This window comes from Ciconia boyciana, chromosome 1 (assembly GCF_034638445.1).
Source record: "Ciconia boyciana chromosome 1, ASM3463844v1, whole genome shotgun sequence".
NCBI lineage: Eukaryota > Metazoa > Chordata > Aves > Ciconiiformes > Ciconiidae > Ciconia > Ciconia boyciana.
Window position 1 is genome coordinate 8,811,772 of NC_132934.1, and position 26,629 is coordinate 8,838,400.

Below are 26,629 nucleotides of genomic sequence, written 5' to 3' on the forward strand. Positions count from 1 at the left end.
ATCTTCCTATAGTTTTTGATAAAATAAATTAAATTTAGTTTTTCTCTTGTTGTTGTCATTCTTTAAAAAAAAAAAAAGTCTTAGCCTGTCAAAATTAGCTGTAGAATTTGCTTTAGGACTGCAACCTCTTAATTCCCTGTCCTGTCCCCACATTTTCTAGCACTATAAGGACTGTAGTAGGGCGATCATGAGGAAGTCATGTGTTTCCTATTCAGTTTATGGCTGATAAGAACAGGTATAAATTTACACTGTCAACTTCTCTAAAGCAGGCTGGGTTCCTGTATATTTAAGCACACTGTAAATGCAGCCCTGAACTTGCATGTGCAGTACAGTTAAGGAAACAAGCCAACAGAAGAAACTCTGCTCTGTATGACTTTATTCGCAGAGGTAGTTACAACAGCAGTTTCACTCACTCAGGCTTGCTAAAAAAAAAAGAAGTTGATAGACCACGTTTGGCAATTAGGTTAACAAATCCCAGGAGCGGAGTGGGCAAGGTGACAGTGGAGAAATACATGGACTTGAGTATCCTTAAAACCATACCTAGAGGATAGCAATTTTTCTTCTTCCCTCTTCTGCCACTGTTCCTGATAGCAGAATGCTGGCTGGTTTAACATTCCTATGTCGCTAAAGATGGCAGAAAGACTGATGACATACACAGAGGGGAGAGCTGTCATACTAAAAGTCTGTTTCATTCTTTGGGACTTAAAAGACCTCATGGATAGGAAACTGCATGGGTTTTGAGAGATGACTTCTGCTGTTTAGGCATTTTGGTAGGCACTGCAATTTAACAAAAACCTGCATTACATTTCCATTTTAGAAGCTTAAGAATTTTGGCAAAGAGTTAGTTATGACAGCACCCATGCATGGAGAACCTATTGTCTTGATATAAAAAAGAAATCTAAACATATCAGAGTTCAGTGAAGTCAACAGAATGTTGCAGAGGAGGTGAGATTTGGTAACGGAAGAGCCTTGAGTAACAAAACCACCTCTCCAGGATAACAGGTCAGCTTCTGTTACTGTGAGTTAGCCGCCAGAGCAGGCTACCGCTGGTGGCTTTGGAACCACATGCCACAGGATTTTAATTTTAAGTAGTTCTGAAAAACAATTCGGAACAAACCAAAACATGGAGGAGCTGATGACAAGTTGTTTGCAATGAGTTATATTTAAACCATAGACAATGGTGTCTAGTACCTCATTCAGGAGTTAAATTGGATGACAGCGCCTGCTCAGTGTAAAGAGAGACTGCTTGAAAACAAGTTGATTAAAAAAAAAAACAACTCAGTAATTTTCTAATCTGTTCTGCAGTTGTTTTTAAAAGTAACTGCAGTGAAAACTCAAGATTAAAGTCAAAGGGCAACAATTACATTGTTTGCATGGTCGTTCCTGAAAGATGTCATGTTTCTGCCCACAGTTAAAAATGTGGTATTTTATTAAAACCTGAGATCACATATTTATCAAAGGCAAACTCTTAGAGCTCATGATAAAAAGAAACACCAAATTTCATTTAGTGTTCTGCCCTTAGTTCTGTCTGGTCCATTTTTTGTCTACTTAGTCCAGGAGAACTGAACCTCAAGAGGCAGAAGGCTTTTACAGCCCCTCCTAGGAATGCTTCCTTTTCAGTATTTCATGGAAGGAACAATAGTTACACAGGCTGCAAATTCCTCGTACTGACAGTAAGATATTTCTGAAAAAATTGCATGAATTAGCATAGCTGCAGATAGTAATCCGCACAAAAGAGAAAAATAATTCAGGGTTTAATAAACACGTTTCAATGTTTGTTATCATGATGTCATCAGTTATACCTGTCTTCAGGAGACTGTTTTCTCATTATGTTTTCACCTGCTGCTAGCTTCTTATATAAAGAGTGCAGTTTATCTGGCTGAGGCACTTCAGCATCAGGAGTCAAAGGAATTTCAAAGTCAGAGGAGCTCTGGGAGTCCCTCCTCAGTTCTAGATCAGGAGTCCTGGAGCTGTCGCTTATTTCCACCAGCACATCTTGAATGTGAGCAGTGCCAGCTTCTGCATCTTTCTCACAGTCTTTGCTTTTCAAGTCACAGGCAACATCGCAGGCACAAGATCTATTTTGACCCAGTGGCTTCCACCTACTGTTGTCAGGTTGACTGTCTTTGGCAGTCTCCTGCAATGCAGAAACAACCGTTCTGCTCCCACCTTTGCCGAAGCAGCCAAAGTCCAAGGCGTTTCTCTCCTGGGAGGTAATGAGTACCGTGTCCATTTGGCTATCCCAGCCCTGGCTCCCCTGCTCCGATATGTGTGTTGACTGAGAAGAATTTTGGGAGGAGATGTGGGTTGAGTCGCTTACTCCATCCGAATCACTGAAGAGTGACTGGGACCCACACGCATCTGCTGAAGATGGGAAGTTGTCTTCATTTTCAGAGCTTTCTTCTGGTTTGTTACACTTAAAAAATGCATCCCAGCGAGGGACATCAGCATTAGACTCCTGTTGGTCACTAGTTACTCCATTGAAATTTGATGTGGAAGTGGCATCTGGCTCAGGGGAAAGAACTTGAACTATATTTATTTCAGATTCTTCTTCTTTGTCATCTTCATCATCATCATCATTTGATTCCTCACAGTCCACAAAGTCTACCTTGGGGGAGGTGTAAGCTGTGGTCACTTCGTAACTTTCTCTGCTCTCATTAATGTTTCCTTCAGCATTTTCAGGTTGTCCTGTGCTGGAGGGCCTGCTCTCTTCTCTTGGCCGTTTTGGAATCTTAGGCCTTGCAGAAATTAATTCTGAGTCAAAGAGATCATCCTCATCTGTCAAGAAAATAACAGAAAAAAAACCACTAAGAAAAGTTCAGATCTCTGATAAAATTCTGTTGAGAGCAAAGTTTTAATAAAAATTTGTTTAGTATGAAGAGAGGAAAAAGTTCTTTAACTGAGATGGAGACTTGGCAGGACATTATGGACAGTGTTTGCCTTGCCTTGTCTAGCACAGTGCCCTACAAGGAAAGCTGCTAGTTGCCATCCTCCGTATAAGATACAGCAGATCAGATGTAGCGCTGGTAGATGCGTTTATTCACTTATTTGGACCTCTGACATGTTTTGCCAGGACGACATCACCCTTGCATACTTGGCACTTCAGAAATAGCCAAAGATCATGCAGCAGGCCCAAAGTTGTCTTCTAGTTCTCAAGTGGCTTTCCAGAGGCTATGTGCAGCATCCGTTTACCATCATAAATGAAAAAAGCTACTAGATGCTAAAAAGCCAGCAGCGTGAGATAATGAAGAGGAGCAATTCCACTGATACACCACTCTGTCCTCCACAACACAGGAGGTGATACAAGTAAAGTTCTGTTGGAAGCAGCTTTACTAGGGATAGTCTAAGACTGTGCAGTGGAACTCTTCCAGAAACTTAAAGGGCTGTTGAGCATTAAGTACATTTTAAGACAGCAAACAAGTATGCTTTTACACAATTAGTGCTCTTTCACCCTCCTAAAACCTAAGTTCACTTGATTTATATTTCTCCTTTCTAACTGTTGCTTTGAACACAGACTATGGTGAACACCGTGGCCTTTGGCACCCCTGCTCAGTCTCAGACTTTCATTTAAGGCACAGTAGCACCAGCAGAACCTTTACCTGTATCAGATGAGTCTCTCTTGTGGACTCTCTTCAGTGTTCCTAAGGGCTTGTACCTGGGTTCCATGTTTCTCCTGTACGACCTGCATAAAGGCTTTAATCTGAGGTGAATGAGAAAAGCGATTAATATTTAGAACTCGGCAGATACTTCCAGGAGCAAAAGTAAATCTTTTAACTTGATCTAAGTACACTGCTTCATGCCTTTCACAGGCACTGCAGTAAAATTGTTAAAGGCAGTAATAGCTAGGGAAAAGTTCTTAATTCATTGGAAAGCCTAGGCAGCTTAAAGGTAGACATCTCTCATTTCCATATATTTACCTTAAAACGTACACCATTTGGAAACTTTTAGTCCCTTGCTTAGAGAAGACAATATGGCAGGGTTCAAAATCTGACTGCAGTTTTATTCAATAATTGTAAAGTATCTCCTTTCTTATTAAGGAGGAAAAGAAAAAGGAACAAAGAAACGAGTCCTCATTTTGTTCAGACTGCATGACACCACTGCTCTTCTGCTCCATAAGAGCGCTTTCTAAGCTGACAGCATCTCTAACAGCACAAAAGTACGGGACTCTGTGATGCAGTAACAGTGGAAAAGCCTCTATACATAGATGTAAGTAGTGTGTGGAATACAAACTCTCAGACTTAGCACAACATACAAGTGTTCTTCAGAAAGCTGAAGTTTGCAGGACTGAATATAGAAAAAAAAAAAATCTGGATTATCAGACAAGTAAAGCAGAAGGCAGTGGCCTGCTTGAGAGGCTGGGATTCAGGAGGGGAGCTGTCCTTACAAGAACAGATCAGATCACCTCCATTCAGCAGCCACCTGTCACTTACATTTCCATAACTTTGTCTTCTGTCCCACCCACTGGCAGTACATTGGGATACACATTCACAGGATGGATGTAGCTTAGGAAATCCTTAATCTAAATTGAAGAAGAGAAGAAGCAGTTCAACAAGTTACATCAACACTTAATAATTTCACTTAATGGCAGGACTGTTCAAAGCCAGTTGTCTCATGTAAAGACCACTATGATCCATGAGCCAAACTCTATCAAAGCGGACAGCTCCGTAACAAGAAAACAGGTCTGAAGGGACGCTGAGAACTCCGCCTCACCTAACCACCTCACAGCAATTAGCAACTACTACGAAGAGTTGCATCACTATCTCTGAAAGAAAAGGCTAGGCAAACCTCTTCCTAGGGACTGTGGTCCAGGGCCTCACTGTTCTTACTGCTGTAGATCTTTTCAGACCTGCATTTTTCTTACTGGACTTCAAGTCCCTAGCTGTGCAGATCAGAGTATTCCCTGCCTCAAAGACTTTTCCTAAAGTCTCCCTTCAGTCCACTATAAAAGCCCATATGACAAAACACATCACTTTTGCCAAGCTTTACTCTGTTGTCTTCCAGATGCTCTCCAGACAGTAAATTTCTTGAAGATTTGTGTCCAGTTTGGGGCACTCCACTCCAGCTGAGGCTTTATCAGTGCCGAGCACTGCAAACACTTGTGAGTTTTCAGATTACACTATCTGTACAGACCAGTAGGACCCATCTATTTTTGCATGTGGAGGTATGAGTCCGTTACAATACACTACCCCCCATATTCTGCCAGCAAAGCTGCCATGTTGTACATACTACACTAGTACCTCCATTTAAAATTCTGCATGGCAGAGCAAATTAAAACTGAACCAGGATCTTAAAAACAGGACTGTCTTCCTAGGGCTCTGAATAATCTCCATTTTGTATGTGCAAGGCTTTGTGACAGGTTAATTGTTAGCACTGATCCAGTTTCAGTTCAGTTTCTTAGGAGAGAGAAGTATTCTAAGAACTGGATCGAGTCATATTAAATGAAAGTGTGTGATTCTGGAGAAGATGCTGCCATGACCAATGTCCTTTTAGTCTTTAACACAGAAAGAGGAGTAACAATGGCAGCTATGACATGAGAAAATTCTGTTTAAATGTCTGGGCAGGGAAAAGAAGGCAAACCCACCCAAAACTGAGTCACACCAGATAAACAATGTATTGAAAGCCTAAATTCCAACCTTTAAGCATTGCATAGTTAAACAGTAATCTAAAACAGAAAGGCAGTCAAAACAACTATAGCAGTGACCAATACTTCGAGAAGAGAACAAAAAAAAATAGGCTTGTAATCCTGCCCTAACTTGACATGTTCTTCTGCAGCTATATTAAAACAGACTCCTCTGTCTTCAGCATCCAGAACTTCCTATCCCTTTATGTCTTATTACTGAGAAGATTTTTTTTCTTGTGACAAGTCATGTCATCCACTCCAAAATAATCAAAACTCCTTTATTTTTTTGTAATCAATGTATACTCAGTACTACAAGTATACAAACCTCGCTGTATGAAGAGTGGAAAGAGAAACAAGCTCTGTACGTACTCTCCCCGGTCCTAAAAAAAAAAAGAGGAGGCACGAAAATTAGGTAACTGCTCTTCATCCTCAGTCAACAGGGAAGCATAACCTACTCTTAAAGAGTCCATTTTGAGATTCAGTTATACAAGCGTCAGGCAAGATACGCACCTGAAACAACAGGTTTCTGCATGGCCCAAATGCTCACCTTACTATTACGTTGGTTTTCTTGATCCTCTCTCCAAACCACATAGTGGAGGGTTTGATGCTGATTACATGCAAAGGAGTTCCATTTTGGCAAGTCATCCCACAGGGCAGCCTGTTCCCTCGAAACCAGTCATCATCCTGTCAAATGCAATATAAAATGAAGTGTAATCCTGACCTTCCCCCCCCACCCCCAAAAGGGAGCAACATAGTATCTAGCCAGACCAAGTTTTCATCACTTCCAACTCCTTTGAAACACTCTTTGCTGTTGCATCATGCTGCCGCAGTGCAGTTGACAAAGTAAAGCAATCACAGAGAACAATGCCACAGTGTGCCATCTCCAGTTCTACCTGCACTCCTCCAAGTTGGAGCCTTCAGCTTGATAGATGTCCTGGAAAGGGAAGGCCACACACTACAAGCACACAGTGCATGGCTGCAGGAAACACCATACAAGCTGCTTTTGATATATTTAAATGGACAATACCTGACTGATCTAATCTGCCGCTTGTCTTACTTCATTCAAAAATACAATTTTCAAGTTTCAAATACAATTAAACTATTTCTAGCATCAGCTAATATGCTAGATTTAAAAAAAAAAAAAATTCAACCCACTAACTAAAGTTCTCACTCTCCTTTGCATTAAGCCACCACTTGGCCCAAGTCTTCATTAGCACAATAGGACCAAAACATTAGCACCTGTAACCAGTCTTCCACAGCAAAGTTAGCAGAAGCTTTGCAAAATGATACACACCCGAGGATGTCGGCAGGCGTGAATCTGAGTGCGTCGATCTGTAGTAACATGGTAGAGGATTTCTGGCATGTTTCTGAACATATCAAGTTTGTTCACGTGCACCTAGAGAAAGGCAGAGTTTACTCTTAATTAGCTCAAGGTGTTTGCCAAACTGCAGCTGGAGCAACTATACAGATGTGGTTCTGCTCACAAGTGCTGGTAGGCATTTAAACAATTACTACCCACTAATAATGTCCAAGCGGAGAAGTGTTAGCCAAAAGTAACTTGGATGCCTAAAACAAGCAGAACATACCTCCTATGCTGAAGAGGGATGAATATTCATCAAAGAAAGTCAGAATATATCTGCTAACTATTAATGTCATATGTAAATGAGAAGGCTTTTATCATTCACAAGATAAAAGGGAGAGAAGTAAACACTGAGCTTCAAAACTGGGGATTAACTTCTCCCTGAACAGCCCAGATGTTCCAGACTGAAATCAACTAGTTAACTCATTTTGGGCACAACTGTAGCTTTTTAAGTGTAGTTAATGAAAGCATGCACATCTTTCACATACAGCAGTCCTCTGAACAGGCATTTCCAGCTTGGTGACTGGCCACAATCATTCCTGAGGATCTATTCTAAAGCAACAATTACAGAAATGTTACCTTGATTCCAAGTTCTTCACTGAGGTTTATGAATAAATATTCATATCCGTAAGCAGCTTTGCAATTCAGCCACACAACATGATAGCGAGTCAGTGAGGTCCAGCTTCGCACTAACTCTAAGATCCCACGTAAACACTCCTCCTGAAAAGTTTAGAAAATGTTGTGAATCACCTTTGAAGATACTTCCAAAGTGCTGTGATTTGGTAATGCAAAATGGTAATGCAATGGTAATGGTAATGCAAAATTGCCCTGCAAGACTTACCTAACAAAGAGGTGGTTAACTAATTAGCAGCTTTAAGGATCTTTCCTCTCACAGCTTATTTAGACTTACCCGGCTTGGTATATGATAAAATTTGGGATCACAAAAAGTGGTGTCCAAATACACACTCTGGATGTCTTTTACTCTGAAAGAGAGAATGTGATATCACAGTACTAAGATATACCGCTTCCTCTCTCTTCAAAAGGAGGCAATTCTTCCTCTTTATTACAAAGAGCAAGTCAAAAGGGGCTTGTAACTGCAGTATTGCCTGACTGCAAATATATTTAATCCAGAATAAAAAATGAGGAAAAAGAGTATGTTATTCCTGAATTGCCCATGCCCGTGTGATCTTTTATTCTTTCTAAATCCCATGAATAGCTGAAGCCTCACCTGGTCCCTGAATGCAAAAGCTCCATTCTGGCTGCTTCTCCTTTTGCAAGCCTGAAGTCCCCTGTATACAGCACAGTGCCATTTTCACCTTCAAACAAAAACCTACAAACAGAAACATTTTGGTCAAACTCGGCAATATAAAGCATTAAATGCCAGTGTCGATTTGTTACCTTGCTTACAGCAGTCTACGTGACTAATGTATGATGTAATAGAAATACTGGGCTCAATTTGTCCTAGAGTACTTTCAGATAAACCCAATAATTCAGACTCAGTATGTCTGGAAAATAACCTGTGCCTAGGCTGGTCAGAGTTGAAGACAAAAGCCTCACAGATTCTGTGAGGGTAGCCCAGCTGCTTGTTGCAACCAAAGGAATCTATTAGGCATCTGTACCAGGAAGCTGGGCACCTTCTTTTTAATGTCATACTTAAGAAATGGAGGATTTATTTTTAAATAACAATTTTGTATGGCATTTTGAAGTACAGTTGAAATCAAGAAAGTTGTTATTCATAGGCATGGGGAAAAGTAATCTGCCCCACCAAGGTAACAACTTCCGTCTGGACAGATCCCAGATAGTACAGTGGTTTTCCAACATTGACAAAAGCTAGTGGGCCCTGCCACAACAGTATTGTCTCCAAGTAAGAATTTTATATTCACTAGCTTTTTCTAGTTAGAAAAAAACCAGTACTTAGTGAGAACTCTATAGGACAAATTTCTCAGCAGAGACATTTAGAGTATTGAAAGGACATACATGACTGATCCTGGACAGTGACCAGCTGGTAGAAGTGTCACCTCTATATCTTCTTTCTGGAAGAGACGGTTAGCATTATTTTCACACTGTAGTAAGTACTACCAGTACTTTCACTGACACAATGAAAGCAACGCATTACTCCCCACAGCCTCTTGCAGCATTTAGCATTGCTTTTGAACAACGAGAAAGTCTCTTCCCATTCCAACAAGCCCTGACAAGTAACAACCATCCTGTCATGCCAGAAGAGATGACTGAATATTGTAGGTGCTCATGAAAGCCATTCAGCCAGAAGACGGTCCTACTTCCTTGGTTCCCGGTGAACAAGCATCATGGAAACATCCTGGCATGATGCCTGGAGATGCTCTACCAGGCCTGTACCTGACCTTTAAGTCCTGCACTTAAAACTTGTTAAAATAAGCCAGGAAATACGAGGTGAAAAAAAATCACAAGATAAAAAGGAAATCACTAATACAGTGGAAAAACATTACCAAAAAAATGCTATGATAATAAGAACAATGTGGGGAAGAAGAATTCATGTGGCGACACATCTTGGAGAGAGGAAAGGGAACATACATTTTTAAAATAGCTTGTCCCCTTTTGGATGTTACAGGTAAGATCCATTTCCCATGCTCATTTAAACAGTACTACTGCCCACTACAAATATATGAATCTTTTTTTTGGTGACTTACCTCACCAGATGTTTCATCCACTAAAGAAATCTGAGTTGGAGTTTCAACTTCCAATGCAACCTGTAACAAAATGAATAAATGCATTACAGGATTTACTGAACATTTTGTTTCATGCTTATGGCTAAGTATTCATTACATAGACACCTTAAGCACTGACTGCAGCTAATGCTAAGCCTGTAAAATTAAGCCCATTTTCCCATAGTAAGTCAGGAATTTCCACTTCCAGTGGAAAAAAAAGTTTTCTAAAAGTTGTCTAAAAATGAAATGGAGATACCCCAATCAAGGTGTGTATGCCTAAAAAAGTTAGAACATGTTGGACTTCTAACAGCAACAGCTCAGGTTTCTCTAGCTGGATCATATGCCTTATTTTTGGATGACTGCTAAGCCCAAGACATCCTAGAGCACACCAATGGATCTTGCTCGGACAGGTCTCTGTGCTGCAGCACAACTTCTCCTCACTGTTCCCTACTACCAGAAGCAGAGCCCACAAATCACATGCAGCAGGTACTTCTGTGTTTGTGTAGGGGTGATTAATCTATAGACTGCAATTAATCCCCTGTTTTGCCATATCCTTGACTAAAACAGAGTCCTGCAACATACATGCTCTGTGGCCATCTGCAAGGTTAGTGCTGCTATGCAGGTTCCTCTCCCATCCTCCTGGGTTTTTTTACTTTGTTTCAGACAATATTTGTATATAATTCTCCTGCCCAAAAAAGCCAAAGCAAAAGGAAAGTCTCCTGTCACTACCCTCCTTAGGTATAACCTCCAGCTTCTCAGCTGAGCGGTCTCCTCAGCACACTGCGTTTCACTGCACTAGATGGATTCACAAGACACCACATCACAAATTTCTGGGCAGCTCCATGAGATCCATTCAGCTGGTACTCACACAAAGGTGGTAACATATGGCTTCTCCACCAGAAGCCACACCACCAATCAAACTCAGAGCTTGCTCGAAAACAGAGATATGTGTGTCAAAAAGTATTTTATACTAAGAATTCAAGCCACTAGCAAGAGTTGATTTTTTAAACATCAATACTAAATTTATCATCTACAATTTCTGAAGCTGAATAAACTCAAGAGGCCGATCTAAATTCTGCATGCTCAATATTTCTCAGTAATTCTCAAATTTCCTACTGCAGTGAAACAATTGTCAAGTTTTAGATCTAAACTCCCTGAAGAATTCATCACTGACAGCCACAGTTTAGCTTCATAAGCATAAATGATAGTATCTCCAGCAGAGTTCTCCCCTCATCTTTGACAGTTTAAATGTTAAAGCCAGCAGCAGATTCAAAGAGCCTCTCATGCCGTACGTACAAATAAAGGCCAGACTGGAAATCATAAAAACATTTGTCTGGAAGCTGACATCGCGATTGCTTCTTTCAGTCTGGTGAATATCAAATCATCTGTTAATTCATTTCCCAGTCACGCTACAAGTAGAAAGCTTATTTATGGTCAGACAAAGCTTGTGAACAAGACATCCAATAGCTACTACCTGATTTAGGGTCTGTGCAGCTCATGCCATTACCAGCAGCCACTCCTGGGAGCAGCAGCTGCAAACATCTATGTATTTTTTTAATTGTGTTGATTTGTTTTAATTGTGTAATTAATGTGTAATTAATTACATCTTACATTTTTAATGTAAGATGTAATAATTACATCTTACATTTTAATGTACAAATTACATTACATCTTACAATTAATTACATCTTGTGTAATTAATTACATCTTAGATTGTACCACGGGTACCTCTGGCATCTCTGCCCAGATTGAGATTTTCTCAAACAGGGATGTCAGGACCAGCACTGCCTACTTTCCTTTTACTGCTTACACAAACTCCTAATAGCTTACGGATATCTCCCCACAAAAGACCTCTTCTTCAGGTTAAACTCCAGGGATACTGGAAGCAAACGGACACAAGCTTAAAAACAAAAATAAAAAAACTCAACCAACACCAACAAAAAAGCCACCACAAACCCATCCCATTTTATTTTTGCTAGTCCAAGAAGATTGCAGGCTTAGAAAAATTGTAACCTATGCACACTGTGCTCCTTCACACATCAAACATGCCTAAGAGTCTCTGAACATCAAACATGTTCAGAGTCTTTTTTGCAGAGCCCTGAATCATATTCATGCTCCAAATCACTAAATCTTTCCATTTCTCAAGGCTTCATATAAAGCTAGTTATCTTCTCCCTCAGCTTCACAATTAAACTAGGACCTTGAACAGTAAAAGTCCCCTACTTCTCTTTTTTCTTACTCAGACTTACCTCCTAGGTCACACTTGTATGAGTTTCTTTGGATATGGAGCTTAAGACCCACGCTTACAACCTGTTTAAGGAAACTGAGCATAACTCCCCCAAGGAAACAAATTTCAGCTTGCCTGAAGTCCTTCTTGACCTTCCACTTGACTAGAAAACTCTCCCGTCCTTGCTTGGGGGATACAGCAAAATCCTTACACTATGTGATGATGTATGTACATACAGTAAGATGTGAAAAGAAACATGTTCAATTTCAAAGCCCACATCTGCAAAGTGAAGGAAATAAACAACTACAAGTCATACCTATACATGACCACTGATCACTTGAATTTTGGCTCCAAATAATGGAAATCTAGTAAATTAAGTGCTTTGGTGATTTTACGTCACTAAAAGATTCTCATGTTAGAGATATTCCATTTTCCAAAAAGCAAAAGAAAAATAATATAACTAAAAGATTATACATACTCCAAGCAATACGAGACTTTAAATGAAACAAAAGGAAAATGAAATAAGGACAGGAGCAAAGAGACATGAGCAAGGTAAGGAAATGAAGGAGCGATACAAATAATCAAGACAGAGTTGCACAGATGGAGGACATTTAAAGCTGAAGTTGAGAGAAAACGACAAATTTTGTGGAGGGAAAATAAGATTAACCAGTAAAGAACAATAAAACAATCCCACAGCAAGCAGCAAGGAAAGGCATACTGATGTAGGTACTTAAGCCCTGAAACACTGTATCAACACCAACATTTAGACATTCCTGAGGAGGGGAAGCTTCCTCTTCCCTAGGATCACCACTTGGAAAGTGTTAATTTAGAAATAAACAAAAACTTACAATGTGATTCTCCCAAAACTTGTATTTCCAGCTAGTCAACAGCAATTCCTTAGTTACCGGTGAGCAGTATAATTTAACTTTCAAGCTGTGAGGAGACAAAAAAGCACAGATGAGTGTTTTTTAAAGTAGAGGCAGGGAACAATCTAACGACACATCAGCAGCTGGCACCTAACACATCAAAACATGTGCTCAGACCCCTCTCTCATCTGAAGAACCTGCAGAACAGTAAGCCTGCAGGAGCAGTTTTGCCCCAGCCTGAAGTGGGATCAAGGTGTAATTACTCCACCTTGTTGAGCAGGCTTTTCTTCAACACAGCAGACCCAAAGACTTACCTATGTGTGTCCATGCCTGTGTGTTTTTGTGCAGACATAAATAAAGTGTGTGGTACATAGTTACGTGTATCTTTGCTTGTTTCTATACCCACCAAGGTCTGTTTCAGCTGTGTATGCTTTCCCTGGAACAGGCATTTGGGACAGTTAGCATTCAGCAGAACACAGAATACTTCCTATAAAGCTCTAGCTTTTGCACGGTGCACAAAGAGACCTGATGAGCAAAGAGAGATTCTCTGCTCACATTTGAGGAGATGCAACATCTACTCTAATAAATTAAACAGTGCCTAGGAACTGGCCCACAACCTCTCTGAGCCCATCCCCACACTTGACCATTCTCATGGTGAAAAAGAAAAGGTGTCCCTTGCCCTTTTGTTATGCACCTCCACGAAGAGTCTGGCTGCATTTTCTCTATCCCTACATGCAAACAGTGACGCACGGTTGTCTCCCACTCTTAAGGCTGAAGACATCCAGCTCTCAGCCTCTCCTCACACATCACGTGCTCCAGCCCTAGACCAGCTTGGCGGCTCTGCTGCAAAACACGGATGTTGTTTTTTGCCCAGGGGAGCCCAGGACTGGACTCAGAACTCCAGACAAAGTCTTACAAGTGCTGACCAGAGGGGAATAACTGTCTCCCTCAAACTGCTGGCTACCTGCTTGCTCATACACCTCTGAGGGCAGCTGGCCTCTTTCATAGCACAGGCACAGCGCTGCCTCCACGCATTGGCACACTCACAGGGAATAACAGCAGCAAGGATCCTCATGAAGTTCATAAACCTCATGAAGTTCAACAAGGCCAAGTGCACCTGAGTCGGGGCAATCCTCAATATCAATACAGACTCTGGGATGAGTGGATTGAGAGGAGCCCTGCAGAGAAGGACTTGAGGGTACTGGTGGATGAAAAGCTGGACGTGAGCCGACAATGTGCACTTGCAGCCCAGAAGGCCAACTGTATCCTGGGCTGCATCACAAGAAGCATGGGCAGCAGGTCAGGGAGGTGATTCTGCCCCTCTACTCTGCTCTGGTCAGACCCCACCTGCAGTGCTGCGTCCAGCTCTGGAGCCCTCAGCACAGGAAAGACATGGACCTGTTGGAGCGGGTCCAGAGGACGGCCACAAAAATTATCAGGGGGTAGAACACCTCTGCTATGAAGAAAGGCTGAGAGAGTTGGGGTTGTTCAGCCTGGAGAAGAGAAGGCTCCGGGGAGACCTTACTGCAGCCTTTCAGTACTTAAAGGGGGCTTATAAGAAAGATGGAGACAGACTTTTTACAGGGCCTGTAGTGACAGGATGAGGGGCAATGGTTTTAAACTGAAAGAGGGTAGGTTTAGACTGGGCATAAGGAAGAAATTTTTTATGATGAGGGTGGTGAAACACTGGCACAGGTTGCCCAGAGAAGCTGTGGATGCCCCATCATTGGAAATGTTCAAGGCCAGGCTGGATGAGGCTTTGAGCAACCTGATCTAGTGCAAGATGTCCCTGCCCGTGGCAGTGAGGCTGGACGAGATGATCTTCAAAGGTCCCTTCCAACCCAAACCAGTCTGATTCTGTAACCCTATGATCCACAGCAGTTTCCTTACCCTGTTTTGCTCACGCTTTGCTTTGAACCAGCCGCCTCCTCCTCAGGGCTCCTGGCCCTGCATGCTGCAGCGCAGGCCGGCCCGGGGAGGCAACTGCTGAGGCCGGGCCGCATCGGGTCAGCCCCAGCAGGGCAGGGCAGCCCCTCCCGTCCCCTCTCCCCCTCAGGCAGCCCCGCCAGCCCGTACCTGCCCTCCAGCCTCCTCTTCAGGGCGGGCGCCCTCAGCCCCTTCATGTGATCTGGGGAGACAGGGCACGGCCGTCACTCGGGGGGGACAGGGGAGGACACGGGGGGACCAGGGGGGGGACGACGGACGACAGGGACGGGGACGGGGTGGCAGGCGGTTGCCCTGGGGACGGGCGGGGGGCGGGGCTCACCCTTGTGGCAGTGCGAGAGGAAGTAGGCGCGCGCGCGCAGGTTGTCGTGGTCGAAGCGGTCGATGGACACGGCAGGGTACTCGCGCATGCGACCCCCGAACCGGCTCATGGCGGCGAATGCCGCGCCGCTTCCGCCACGCTCCCCGGCGGCCCCGCCTCCCCGGCCCTCAGCCAATCGTGAGGCGGCCCCGCCTCCTGCTGGCCTATCAGAAGCGCGGCGGGAGAGGCGGGAACGGCTTCTGAACGAGGCAATGGAGGACGGTTGCCTGGTAACGGTGGTCGGCGGCGACCGTTGGGGCTGTGAGGAGCGCTGTGAGGAACGTCGCCATCGCGCTTCGGTGTTCGCTGCGCACCGCCCGCCTTGGAGCAGGCACCCCTTTGCGGTCCTCGCACCGAGGTGGGTCGTCTGAGGGCTGGGCGGCCGGGTTGCGGCTGTGGCAGCGGGAGCAGGGTGGGGTTACAGCGGTGACTCAGGCCAGGGCCTAGACGTCTGCCTGAATACCTTAGCAAATACCAGAAGCTCTCATGTGAAGTCTGTTGAAGTCATTGGAAATCTCTTATTGACTCTTCTAGGACCCCAAATAGGTCCAATAGGTGAATGCCAACTCTTGTTAAGTGATCTAAGAAGTGCAGCCATCTCCTCCAGCTGCTCTGGCCCAGAACCTCTTCTGCCTGGGGCCTCTGCCTGGGCTGAGGGATGCAGCTGCTGCTTTCCCGTTTGCAGCCTCAACCAGTAACAAAGCTGTACATGTATTATAGACACAGCTGGTCACGCAGGCTGCCACAGATGAGGTGTTGCCTTCAACAGCACCTACATACAGAACTGGCATAAAACATAAACACAGACAAGTCCCTTTCTTCCTCTTTGGCTGGTAGCGATAAAAGTTCACTAGTGCAGGTGCACACGCACCACTCTATAGGTTCACAAGCACACACACATCTGCAGATCCCTCGAGTACCAGCATGGCCCCTCTGTCTGTCCAGCACCCTTGCACAGATCCCAGGCCCCCTTACCAGCTTCATGGATCCCCTACTTGCCCACTAGTAGTTCAGCTTGATGCTCACTAGCAAACATGCATTCACACACTCGTCCCTCATGCACTCCATGTTCACAAGTCCCCTTGGGTGTACACCATGGCCCCTGCCTGCTTGATACCCTGGCCTGGACCCGAGGTTCCTCCTACTCACCAGTTAGTCCCGTAGCTGACACCACAGGCCAGGGGTGCCCACAGCCCTGGTCTGACCCCAGTAGCTGGCACCAAATCCACACATGCCAGTCCTCCTAGTAGCTGACACTCCGGGCACAGAGTCTGTAGGACCCTCCCTAGATCCAGAGAGCTACAACCTCTCCAACTACTGATACTGCGACCCCACTCGCTCCAGCAGCTGACACCACAGGCTGCAGGGCACCCATATCCCTGGTCTGACTCCAGGAGCTGGCACCAGTTTTCTCTTACATACACAGGTCTCGCCAGTAGCTGGCACTTAGTCCTTGCAGCACACATACACGTGGGTTAGAAAGTGAGATTACACAGATAGATAGTTAAGATTTAATAAGTAGATATAAGAAGGTAGGACAGACTGTGATGATCAGGTGCAGGGCTCAGCCAGGCAAGTGTACTGACTAGCCCTGTTCTACACACAACTAACCTCTTTTATACTCCATTCTGTCTATTCCTGTCTTTGTTCCTCTCTGCTCCCCTTCCCCTGCACATCCCTCATGGGTTTGTACAGCTCTATCAGTTCCTGCACCCCTCCGAGTCTGGGGTCCCACTGGTTTACAGTCTTATCAGTTGCAAAGTCCAGGTTGATCTTCCTGGAAGTGGCGCCTGTAGTTTCTTGATAGCCCATCAATTAGTGTGAGTGGTGAGGTTTGTTTCTTGTCATGGTCTCTATGTTTGTTTTGTCAGGTCTGCATCTCTATATTTTGTTTCTGGTTTTCCCTTAGCTTCCCAACTGACAAGGTCCCAGATCAGATAATCTTGCTGGAATAAACATTCTCACACTCCCCCATGCCCTCATTAATTAGTGTGACTGACCAGGTTTGGTTCTCATCACCGCCTCCCTTATCATTTGCTGGTCAAGGTTTGTGTCCCCATATGCTCTTGTTTTATGGCTTCCTCCCTTTCTTATTATCCCTTGTTACGCTGAAAAAGGTCCTTGACCAGATGCCCTTAAAGTAGCAGACACTCTCCTTCCACATACCTTTACAACTTGTAAAGGAAACTACCATGTGCAAGCCCAGGCTAGTTAGGATTCCATAGAAATTGTGCTGTGATTGACATTAAAAACTGTTTTCCCAAAGCCAAAACAGAGGTATGTGAAAACTCACTGTTTCCCCTAAATTAAGAGTAGGCAAGCATTGTCGTCTTAGCAAAGTCCACTTCACTGTTCAACAATTCCCTTTAAATAAAAAGTGTAAGTATTATGCTGAGTATTTTCTTACCATTCTCTTGCATTCTTTCATTTGCATTCTTTCATCTGTCTGCTGTCTTTTGTCTTTTCCCCAAATTGTAGGCTGTCTGGAGTACAGCTCATCTGGCGCTCTTGTACAATGAAACCAGCTCTGTGCCTGGAAACTCAGAGGCACTACAATAGACAAAGAGTGCAATTTTTAAAGGGCTTAAATAGCAGCCTAAAAATATCAGGATGGCACTTTTATTCTTTGAAGTCACCAAGCTGGAACTTGAAATATGTGACCTTTATATGTATTTTTTGAGCAGGAACGCCTGTGGACAGGTCATCTGAATTAATGGTGACTCAGGAAGTGCCATGCATATCTAGATGTCTTGAAGAAGCACATTCACTAGATGAATTCAGTACATCCTACAAAGAAGTACTTAACACTAGTAACATGTAAGTTATCATAAGACACTTAAATTCATTATAGTTTAGCATTTATTAAGATCTAATGTTATTGCTAATAATAATGACTGTCTGAAGTCCCAGATTGACAACAGTTCTCATCAAACATAGATAAGCATACAGTGTATGAAAAATTCTGTAATGGCCACAAAAGGGTCCTTTGCAGCAAAGGAGAAAAAATTATGTTGAGATAGGTATCTCAAAGACTACACCAAAGATTTATAATAAGGATATATGCTCAGCATGTTAATTTGTATGTGACACCTCATAACTAGGTGGGAAAAACACCTTTTTTGTTTTAGCAAATGGCTGCCTTCAATTACAAAATGCTGCAGAGCCTGGTAAAAGAATGTTTGGAGTGCTGAACTGTGCCAGAAGAGAGCCCTTGTGCATACTTTTATTGATCTTTAATAAAGTGTATGCAGTAAGAGATGAAAGGCCCTTTCTTTGTGTGCTAATGGCTCTCATACAGTTTGACGACAGAAATGCAGACTTCTGCTATTTCCACGTTATGATCACAATAATTCTAGATATCATTTTCCCAAAGATTTGTATGCTGTGGTGCAATTTTTTTTTTTTTGCCTTTTCTGCCTTTCTAACAGACTTAAGGGCATTTGTGCATTTGCTAAGACATCAGCATTCAACTTTTCAAGCTCTCAGTTGATATAGGAACTTGCTAAGTAAGGAAATTGTACTCTGTGCGCAGGATTTGGAGGCAGCATACTACCCACAGGGAGTGAGACTGTGTTCATCCTCTCACTAGAAAATCCAGCAGCTTTTTCTCCTTCTTTGAAGATACCTTCCTAATTATGAAGCTGAAGCTTGGTGACGTTACAAAACTAGGAAAGGACGCATTTCTGATCATATCTGCTAGGCATGATAGTGTTCTGTGTGTTTTGCTTGCAGAAGCAGCATAAAGTTCTATCTTAGCAGCAGAATAAGATACACTCAAGAAAGCAAATGCAGTGAAATTCAGATATAAGGTAGAAGTCAAATGATTCATATTTTTTTGAAATATAGTTCAAATCCATCCCTGGTGAGTTTCTACTGACTCCCCAATTTATTTATTTTTTTAATTGCTTATTTTAGTCTTTTTTTCCCCCCCAGTTTGAGTTTCATCTTGTCCCAGTTCTGCTCTGTTCAGGTTTAGCAGTTGATTAACCTATTTACTGTTTCTCAGCAAATTGAACAAATGGGTTTTGTGTGAGGAGGAAATCAGTGGCAGTCAGTGCAGATTTTGATGGGGCGAGGGTAGAATAGGATGAATTTTGATAGGTTGTGTGCCTTGCCTCCTTATCCAATTTATTTCTTAAGACCTCTTCTTTGTCATCTCCACTGTGGTCATGTGACTGGCAGTGTATTTCTCCTTTCCCCTCCTCTCCCATCCTGAGTGTTTGCTGTTCTTCAGTGACAGCCCAGCTCTTCATTTTGTGGTTCCCAGATTGGTGTCCCTTCAGTAGGAAGAAAGAAAAACCTGAAAAACTGCCTGCCCCAAAGGGATAGCAACTGTGAGGATGTGAAATTTAAAAAATTACTGTATTTTATGTATTTTTAATGCATCAATATGCAGAAATAAATTTTAGATAGGTTAAGTGGAGGTGTATATAGAAGTATAGATGAGTTGGGTTTGAGATCAAGTAGTGCATTTGATTTGATTCCAACTGCTTATAATGTTTTTCTTTTCTAACCTCATACTTTGAGGGGAAGATAATATTGTACTGTCTGTAATTCCTTTATTTTTAAATTTTGTTCTACCCATTTCTGTATGTCCCTAACAAAATAGCTAGCTTCCGTCTTCTCTATTTAATTTTTAAAAATCTAATTTCAGGAAAAAGTCTGAAGTTTCTGGAGTCATGGCTAAAGCTGACATCAAACCAAAATCTATACATCATGCCAAAAAATGGTCAGATGATGTAGAGAACTTATACAGATTTCAGCAAGCTGGATACAGAGATGAGGTTGAATATAAACAAGTAAAACAAGTTGATATGGTAAGATTTAGAACTCTGCAAGGGTTATTACTTTAAACTTCTGTCTCATGTTAAACGATTAAATAAAAATAGAAGTGCCGCTTATTTCCTTTCATTTAGGCTAGTTTCTGATACAGCTTTTTCTGCCAGGTCTGACTTGAATTCTTGGGCTATTATTGACTGTGCAGAGTAACATATTTCACAGAATTGAAACAGAAACACTACCCAGCCTGTGTTTTTGTTCCCCCTCTCTCATGCATTTAGAAGGATTATATATTTCTTTAAATAGATGTAGCTGCTGTCTAAAAGAATAATTCGGTTTTGAGGAAAGGAATTTATCCAGGTTAGCTCTCTGTGAAGTTTCCCCATTACTCTGCCAATAGACCTGACAGGAAACTCATTCATTGTCCAGGGAGCCCGTGCTGTGTCATTCCTACCGACTTCAGTTTTACAGTTGAATTGTGTGGTAGCATAATCAGACTTCGTGCACACTCAAAACTTGGCTTCTATTGAAACTGTCCACAACAGAAGTATTTGATGCTAACTGTGGTAAAGGGAGTTGTGACACAGGCATTTATCAACTGAGAACATCAAGGACGTGGTCCTCTGCTCACTCTAGTTGATGGCAATGCCCCCTAGCACATTAAATGAGCTAATGAATAATGGCCAGATATGCAGTGGCTGCTTGAGATTCAAAATAGCAACCAAGAGGTTAATACAGCAAACAACATATTATCTTTATTAGAGCTCTGTAATTTATCTTCCAAAGCAGCATATATAGTATGAAAAATCCACTTTTAAAAGATTTTAACCTCCTGTGCACATAAGTGCAGAATGTTCCTAAGAAAGTCACTCCTCATCCAGTTAACTCAAAATAAAGCAAAACATTGATGTGCATAGTAAGATGCAATTTATTCTTTTGTCGTGGGCTCAGATAACGCTGTAAAGGCTGTGGTGTAAATTCCTTTAACTGTGCAAAAGGAAATCCTGTAATTAGTGTGGTAGGATCAGTCTGTTTAAGATTTATGGCAAGGCGTAACCAATTAAACCCTGATAAAAGTTAAAGAACACTCCTTACTCAATGTAAAATGAGAATGCATTCTGTTCAAACTTGCCAGGATCTGGCAGTGGTTCTCTTTCAATTTACACATTTTGAAATGTCTTGTTTATTCCATATTATATTTCCATAATGCAGTTGTTTATTTAATGATGCAATTATCATATAGGTGGAATGACTATTAAGGCTCTTACATTTAGGCAGAGAATGCAAATAACTCAGCTGTATATCTAAAGTAATAAGGTAAGTGATGAAACTACCACTTCTGGGACTCTCCAATTAGAGAATGCTGTAGTTTGACATCCTATTGTCAACCCTGCCCGGAAGAGAAATAAGATTCTCATTACCTGATTTTTAAGGTTCAATTCGATCAGAAGTAGTCATAGGTGTTCAAGCTGCAGATAGCTACTAAAGCTATAAAGCTGTTGAATGTACAAGTGCTCAAGCTTTTAGTTTAAAGCTTCACATTGTGGAACACTGAAGAGCACCAGGATGGTGCTCCTTTCCTGCAGGACTGATTCTGCTGTATTTGAGACTATGATGCATGTAGCTCACTTTATTTTTATGTAATTGCTAATGAAAAGCATGATGTACGCATTTTTCATGGTCAGAAGGATCCCGAAGAAAGTGTGTGTCGGTCTTACAGAAGCAGAATCTTTTAGCCTCTCGGAGTACTGAATAGCATCAATTTTTTTTCCTAAACAATGTATTTTAAAAGCTTTGAGTAGTCTACTTCTTAAATGACTCTAGTCTATCAAATATTCTTAGATCCTTATTTCTAGACTTTTCTGATCACAGAATTCTTTGTAGTAGGCCAGAAAACTGGTTTCTGACATCTTGCTCTTGACCTTTTTTTAAAAGCTAAGCAAATTAATAGCAAAGTAGTGTTCAGATGCAAATGAGGTTTCCCTATGGAAGTATACCCTATATTCTTTCCAATCTAATGCACAAACATCATTCAATGTGAGCATGTTCAGGTGAATGTATATCCTTTTTATTCTATTCTTAGGTAGAGTGTTGGCCAGAAACTGGATTTGTTAAGAAACTTCAGAGAAGGGATAACACATTCTATTATTACGATAAACAAAGAGAATGTGAAGACAAAGAAGTTCATAAAGTGAAAGTTTATGTGTATTAGTTTTGTTATTCTAATTTGTTTGTATTTTTTATAAATCTGTTTGTTTGTTAGAATCTGTAAGTAAATGAGATTTGTGTAATCTGACTTACCTTAAGTATCGATGTCATTCTTGGATAGAAGGGGGAATACAGGAAATGTGGAGAAGCCTGGAGCTCTAGACATAGGAATTTCAGTTTTTTCCTGCTATGACAGAAAATCTTATTATCCCTCATTTTCCTAGTTGCAAATGTTTTGACATCAAAAAGATAAAAAGCTGGCAAATGGGCATCATATATTTGGTTTAACTGTGTGCAAAGTCCATTATAAGTAGAGGCATCAATCTTTATCCAAAACAATATAGTCTTGTTGACACTGGCTAATGGCAACCACAGTCTCTTGGTATAGCTAAAGGCTGTGGGACTACAAAGGGCCAAAGTAAGGCCAAAAGGCTAAAGTTCCCTTGGAGAATACAAGAATAACAAGCAGAGAATTTAGTGAAGGACACCGAACAATCAAGTAGCAAGGACCAGTGCTAAGCTGCAGATTTAAAAACTAGTTATTGTGATAGAAACAGTCACAACAAAAATGTCTTTATGAGCAATAGGTAAGGTATCCTCAAAGTATTTTTGTCAGGTGCAAGTATTAATTACTTGAGGAGAAAGTATTAATTGACTTGGTAGCATATGGCTTTTTATGGAGGGGGAAAAAAAGATTGTGGATTTACATATGGTGGGATCAGGGGGTACAAAACTGCAGTGAGAACATGAAATCCATACCATGTAATATTTAAGGTTAGGTAACTTATGCAGATGATATGGGGGATTTCTGGGCAGAATTAATCTCATCTAACTTCAGATGTCACATTGTCAACATCTACACCTGACCTTGTCGTTTGGACACCCTTTGTTCTGAATGGAGAGAAGCTGGCTCTTCTGGGCACAATTAGTTTCTTCTAAATGTAGATATGTAACGTTTACTTTGAACATGTTGCTGTGACATCAGCTCTGCAGAAGCTGTCCATATGTGTGCTACTCTGAGACACACGGTAAACGCAAGGTACTGTAATTACCTTCACTCATTAGGGAATTTAAGTAGAATACTTTAAGATGCCAAAACTCTAGGTAATTGACCAGTGGAACAGGTTATTGTTATGTAAACTAGTAGGTGTGTTCATAGTACTTACAGAAAAAATGCTATTAATATCTCCTGTCTCTAGACTGTAAACCAAGGGGTATCTAAGTTAAGTTTTAGGCATTGATTAGCAGTGTACACTTGACCATCTGTCTTACGGATATTCTTCCTCCATTTGAACCTAAGATGGTGGCCAACTCAAGATGCGGTGATGTGGTAGCCAATTCAAGGCCAATTCAACAGAAGACTTACAGCTCCAAGTCAAAATAAGTAGTATAGATGCAATACTCAAAAGATCTCATTGACAATAGGTGATGATGATCTAGTCACCTTATTTAGACTACTTGGAAATTTTTAGCTTAAATTTGTATGAGCTCTGTTAGAGAAACGACTGAAAGGTACTCAGAAGCAACTGAAGCTTTTTTATTCCAGGAAGGTTTTAATGGCATGTAAATAGAGAGTCACTGCAATGACAGAAATAAAGCATTGCTACAGTAAATTTCAATTTAGATTTTCATTATGATTTCTTTTTTATTTGGATTGCTCTGGATGTACTTTTTAAGAGAGGACTTTTTGCATACTTTGCAATCAAATAGTGGGAATAGAACAATTACTAGGATAATCCATCTATTTTGTCACTTTAAGATAGTGGATCTTACTTTGTTGACTTCATAGATTCCTAAAAAAGAAATTTGCCAGTGGACATGAAAAGAGCCTTTAAAAAATTCACAAAAAAAGATGTGTTGTATAGCCAACTCAAATTTATTGGCAGAAATTATTGCTATCAGCACATACAGAGTAAGTGAGAATGTTTGGTACAGCCATTTTCTCAGTCTATAAAAAAAGACATAGTTGGGTATTCAAGAACAGGAACTAAAACTGCAGGCAACTTTTTAGAGCTTAAAATCTTTTTAAAGAATTACTTTTAAAAATTGAAACAAATGTAAAAGATTATTCTGGGCTTCCCTCATTTTACCTGACTACACCTCGATGTTTTTGCAATACTGCTGGATGCTTTCTCTCTTGTATTATATTTTAAAACAATGAGTGTGCATTTCATTCATCCTGTGGAGATTTCTTTTCATTTCAAACAAGTAGCGTGGGAATTCATATTCCAATTCTGAAACGCTGATTTTGTATAAGTTGGCAGATTCTTCTCACTTTGAGACAGTGAATTACCTAGATTTTATTACTTACATTTTGCAGCATTGTCAGTCTGCTAAAAGGTTGAATATCACTGTAATATTTAAAAGGTTAATGGGATGAAAAGGGAAGAAAAGCCTTGTAATTAGTGCTGGAGACCAGTTTACAGACATAGCCTTTGTCAGCCCTAATGCTGTATTTGGGAGTTCACTCCACTAGCAAAATAGCAGGTTTTGTATTGGCAGGGACAGTTTCAGTTATAATTGTCCTTTGACATTCAGTTTGTTCCCATATTTCACTCCAGTTCATGCTAAACTTAAGGTTACTTAAAACCACTCCTTTTTTAAAGACCTTAGCTGTGTAATGGCCTTAGCTATGAAGCCAAAGGGGTTCCTCTCTTTAAAAAGAAATGGGTACAGAGGTCCTTGCCTGAGCTCAAGTTTGTCTGTGATCACAAAATAACATTAATCTAGTATAAGGACGTTTGCTTGAGTTAATTCTTAGAATCCTAAAATGGTTTGGGTTGGAAGGGACCTTTGAGTATCATCTCGTCCAACCCCCCTGTCATGGGCAGGGACATCCTGCACTAGATCAGGTTGCTCAAAGCCTCATCCATCCTGGCCTTGAACACTTCCAATGATGGGGCATCCACAGCTTCTCTGGGCAACCTGTGCCAGTGTCTCACCACCCTCACAGTAAGAATTTCTTCCCTATGTCCAATCTAACCCTACCCTCTTTCAGTTTAAAACCGTTGCCCCTTGTCCTGTCACTACAGGCCCTGTAAAAAGTCTGTCTCCATCTTTCTTGTAAGCCCCCTTTAGGTACTGAAAGGCTGCAGTAAGGTCTCCCCGGAGCCTTCTCTTCTCCAGGCTGAACAACCCCAACTCTCTCAGCCCTTCCTCATAGCAGAGGTGTTCCAGCCCTCTGATCATTTTTGTGGGTCCCTCTGGACCCGCTCCAACAGGTCCATGTCTTTGCTGTGCTGAGGGCTCCAGAGCTGGACACAGCGCTGCAGGTGGGGTCTCACCAGAGCAGAGTAGAGGGGCAGAATCACCTCCCTGACCTGCTGGCCACGCTTCTTGTGATGCAGCCCAGGATATGGTTGGCCTTCTGGGCTGCGAGCGCACATAGCTGGATTATGTCCAATTATTCGTCCACCAGTACCCTCAAGTCCTTCTCTGCAGGGCTGCTCTCCATGCATTCATCTCCCAGTCTGCATTGATACTGGGGATTGCCCTGACCAGGTGCAGGACCTTGCACTTGGCCTTGTTGAACTGCATGAGGCTCACAGAGACCCACTCCTCCAGCCTGTCAAAGTTCTTCCTGAAGTGGCTTTGGTATTCAGCTGTGCTTGTTGAGTATGAAGCTGATACTGGAGTACTAACAAGTTCTGCTACCATTATGCTGGATGTATCTCTTTCAGTCAAAAAAACTATCAAAATAATTTAATGTATCAGTATTTTATTTGATAAATCTGTAGCTGAAATGTCTTGTCTGTCACCTCAGTTTTAAGCATGTTGAGAACTGTTAGCTTACTTGTGTCTTAATTTAAGGTCGCTAAGTTGTGAAAAAGTATTGGAAGTAAGCAATCTGGGGAAGCTCTGCTTCGTTTTAGGGGTGACACAATAGTTCATATCAAGATAAATAACTTATTTCTGAACAACATTACAAAAACTTTCTTTACTGAACTTTAGTAACTTTAAAGAGATGGAGATAAAATCACATCTCTCCATTTTATTGCTTAGAGATGAAAATGTGCTATTTTGCTGATTTGAGACTTAATAAAAAGTAATTATGTGAAAATACTTTCCAAGGTACTTTTCTTATCTGTTGGTATTCCTCTTATCAGGGAATACTGTAATGCTTTCAGTGACCATTTGCAGCAGCTCAACAAACAGATGATGGCAAGGCTCCCTGTTCGCAAGTGCTTACCAGCTGCCCAAGCCTGATGTACTTAGTCTAATTCTAATTCACTTCATGGCTTTGTACAAGACAAGAATAAATGCTTTCTGTGCCTGTTGAAGCTCCTAAAAGGAGGTAAAACAAACTTTTCCAAGACCTACTTTTGGGCTTTGTGTTTGATAGCTACAAGTGAAATGGCAAGGGTGCAACCTCTCTGAATTCATCCAGTTACACTGGGGAAATAAAGGCTGCATTTGTGTCTTCTAGGCTGCTTTTCTATGTTTGCAGCCATTACTTGAATTCATTATGGAACAGAATTGTTTGAAAGTGATACTGTGGTTATTTGATTGCTTTACAGTCACAGCAGCTCAAGGCAGCGCACAAAAAAGCGGTATAAGCATTTTAATTTTCACTTTGGTACC

At 41.6% G+C, this 26,629-nt stretch overlaps 2 protein-coding genes across 5 annotated transcripts; one reads left to right on the plus strand and one right to left on the minus strand.

Moving 5' to 3' along the window:
* Positions 1–27: 27 nt before the first annotated feature.
* On the minus strand, positions 28–17,628 carry DCLRE1C (DNA cross-link repair 1C). 4 transcript variants are annotated; one of them, XM_072858282.1, is made up of 14 exons: positions 17,469–17,628; positions 14,833–14,884; positions 12,739–12,823; positions 9,647–9,706; positions 8,958–9,013; positions 8,209–8,310; positions 7,891–7,963; positions 7,560–7,700; positions 6,915–7,016; positions 6,168–6,304; positions 5,946–6,000; positions 4,431–4,519; positions 3,600–3,700; positions 28–2,778 (listed from the first exon to the last, which is right to left on the minus strand). In XM_072858282.1, exons 1-14 carry the CDS (start codon positions 17,479–17,481, stop codon positions 1,793–1,795), a joined length of 2,052 nt encoding a protein of 683 aa, XP_072714383.1. In that variant the 5' UTR covers positions 17,482–17,628; the 3' UTR covers positions 28–1,792. The 4 variants fall into 4 exon arrangements, with proteins under 4 accessions (XP_072714383.1, XP_072714401.1, XP_072714377.1 ...); XM_072858300.1 differs by lacking the exon at positions 14,833–14,884 and adding an exon at positions 12,026–12,169 and having other exon boundaries at positions 17,469–17,625; XM_072858276.1 differs by lacking the exon at positions 17,469–17,628 and adding an exon at positions 15,023–15,281.
* MEIG1 (meiosis/spermiogenesis associated 1) lies at positions 15,338–26,629 on the plus strand. The gene is made up of 4 exons (XM_072858346.1): positions 15,338–15,419; positions 17,746–17,878; positions 19,716–19,878; positions 21,924–26,629. Exons 2-4 carry the CDS (start codon positions 17,775–17,777, stop codon positions 22,050–22,052), a joined length of 396 nt encoding a protein of 131 aa, XP_072714447.1. The 5' UTR covers positions 15,338–15,419; positions 17,746–17,774; the 3' UTR covers positions 22,053–26,629.

Excerpts from the sequence above, each read along its gene's own strand:
- DCLRE1C (XM_072858276.1), bottom strand. The coding sequence starts at position 15,131 with ATGAGCCGGTTCGGGGGTCGCATGCGCGAGTACCCTGCCGTGTCCATC. Across the intron at positions 4,520-5,945 it reads TCCACTCTTCATACAGCGAG|ATTAAGGATTTCCTAAGCTA; the intron begins GTTTGTATACTT and ends TCTTCAATTTAG. Across the intron at positions 2,779-3,599 it reads GAGAGACTCATCTGATACAG|ATGAGGATGATCTCTTTGAC; the intron begins GTAAAGGTTCTG and ends TTTTCTTGACAG.
- MEIG1 (XM_072858346.1), top strand. The coding sequence starts at position 17,775 with ATGGTGACTCAGGAAGTGCCATGCATATCTAGATGTCTTGAAGAAGCA. Across the intron at positions 17,879-19,715 it reads GTACTTAACACTAGTAACAT|GAAAAAGTCTGAAGTTTCTG; the intron begins GTAAGTTATCAT and ends ATCTAATTTCAG. Across the intron at positions 19,879-21,923 it reads AAGTAAAACAAGTTGATATG|GTAGAGTGTTGGCCAGAAAC; the intron begins GTAAGATTTAGA and ends TTCTATTCTTAG.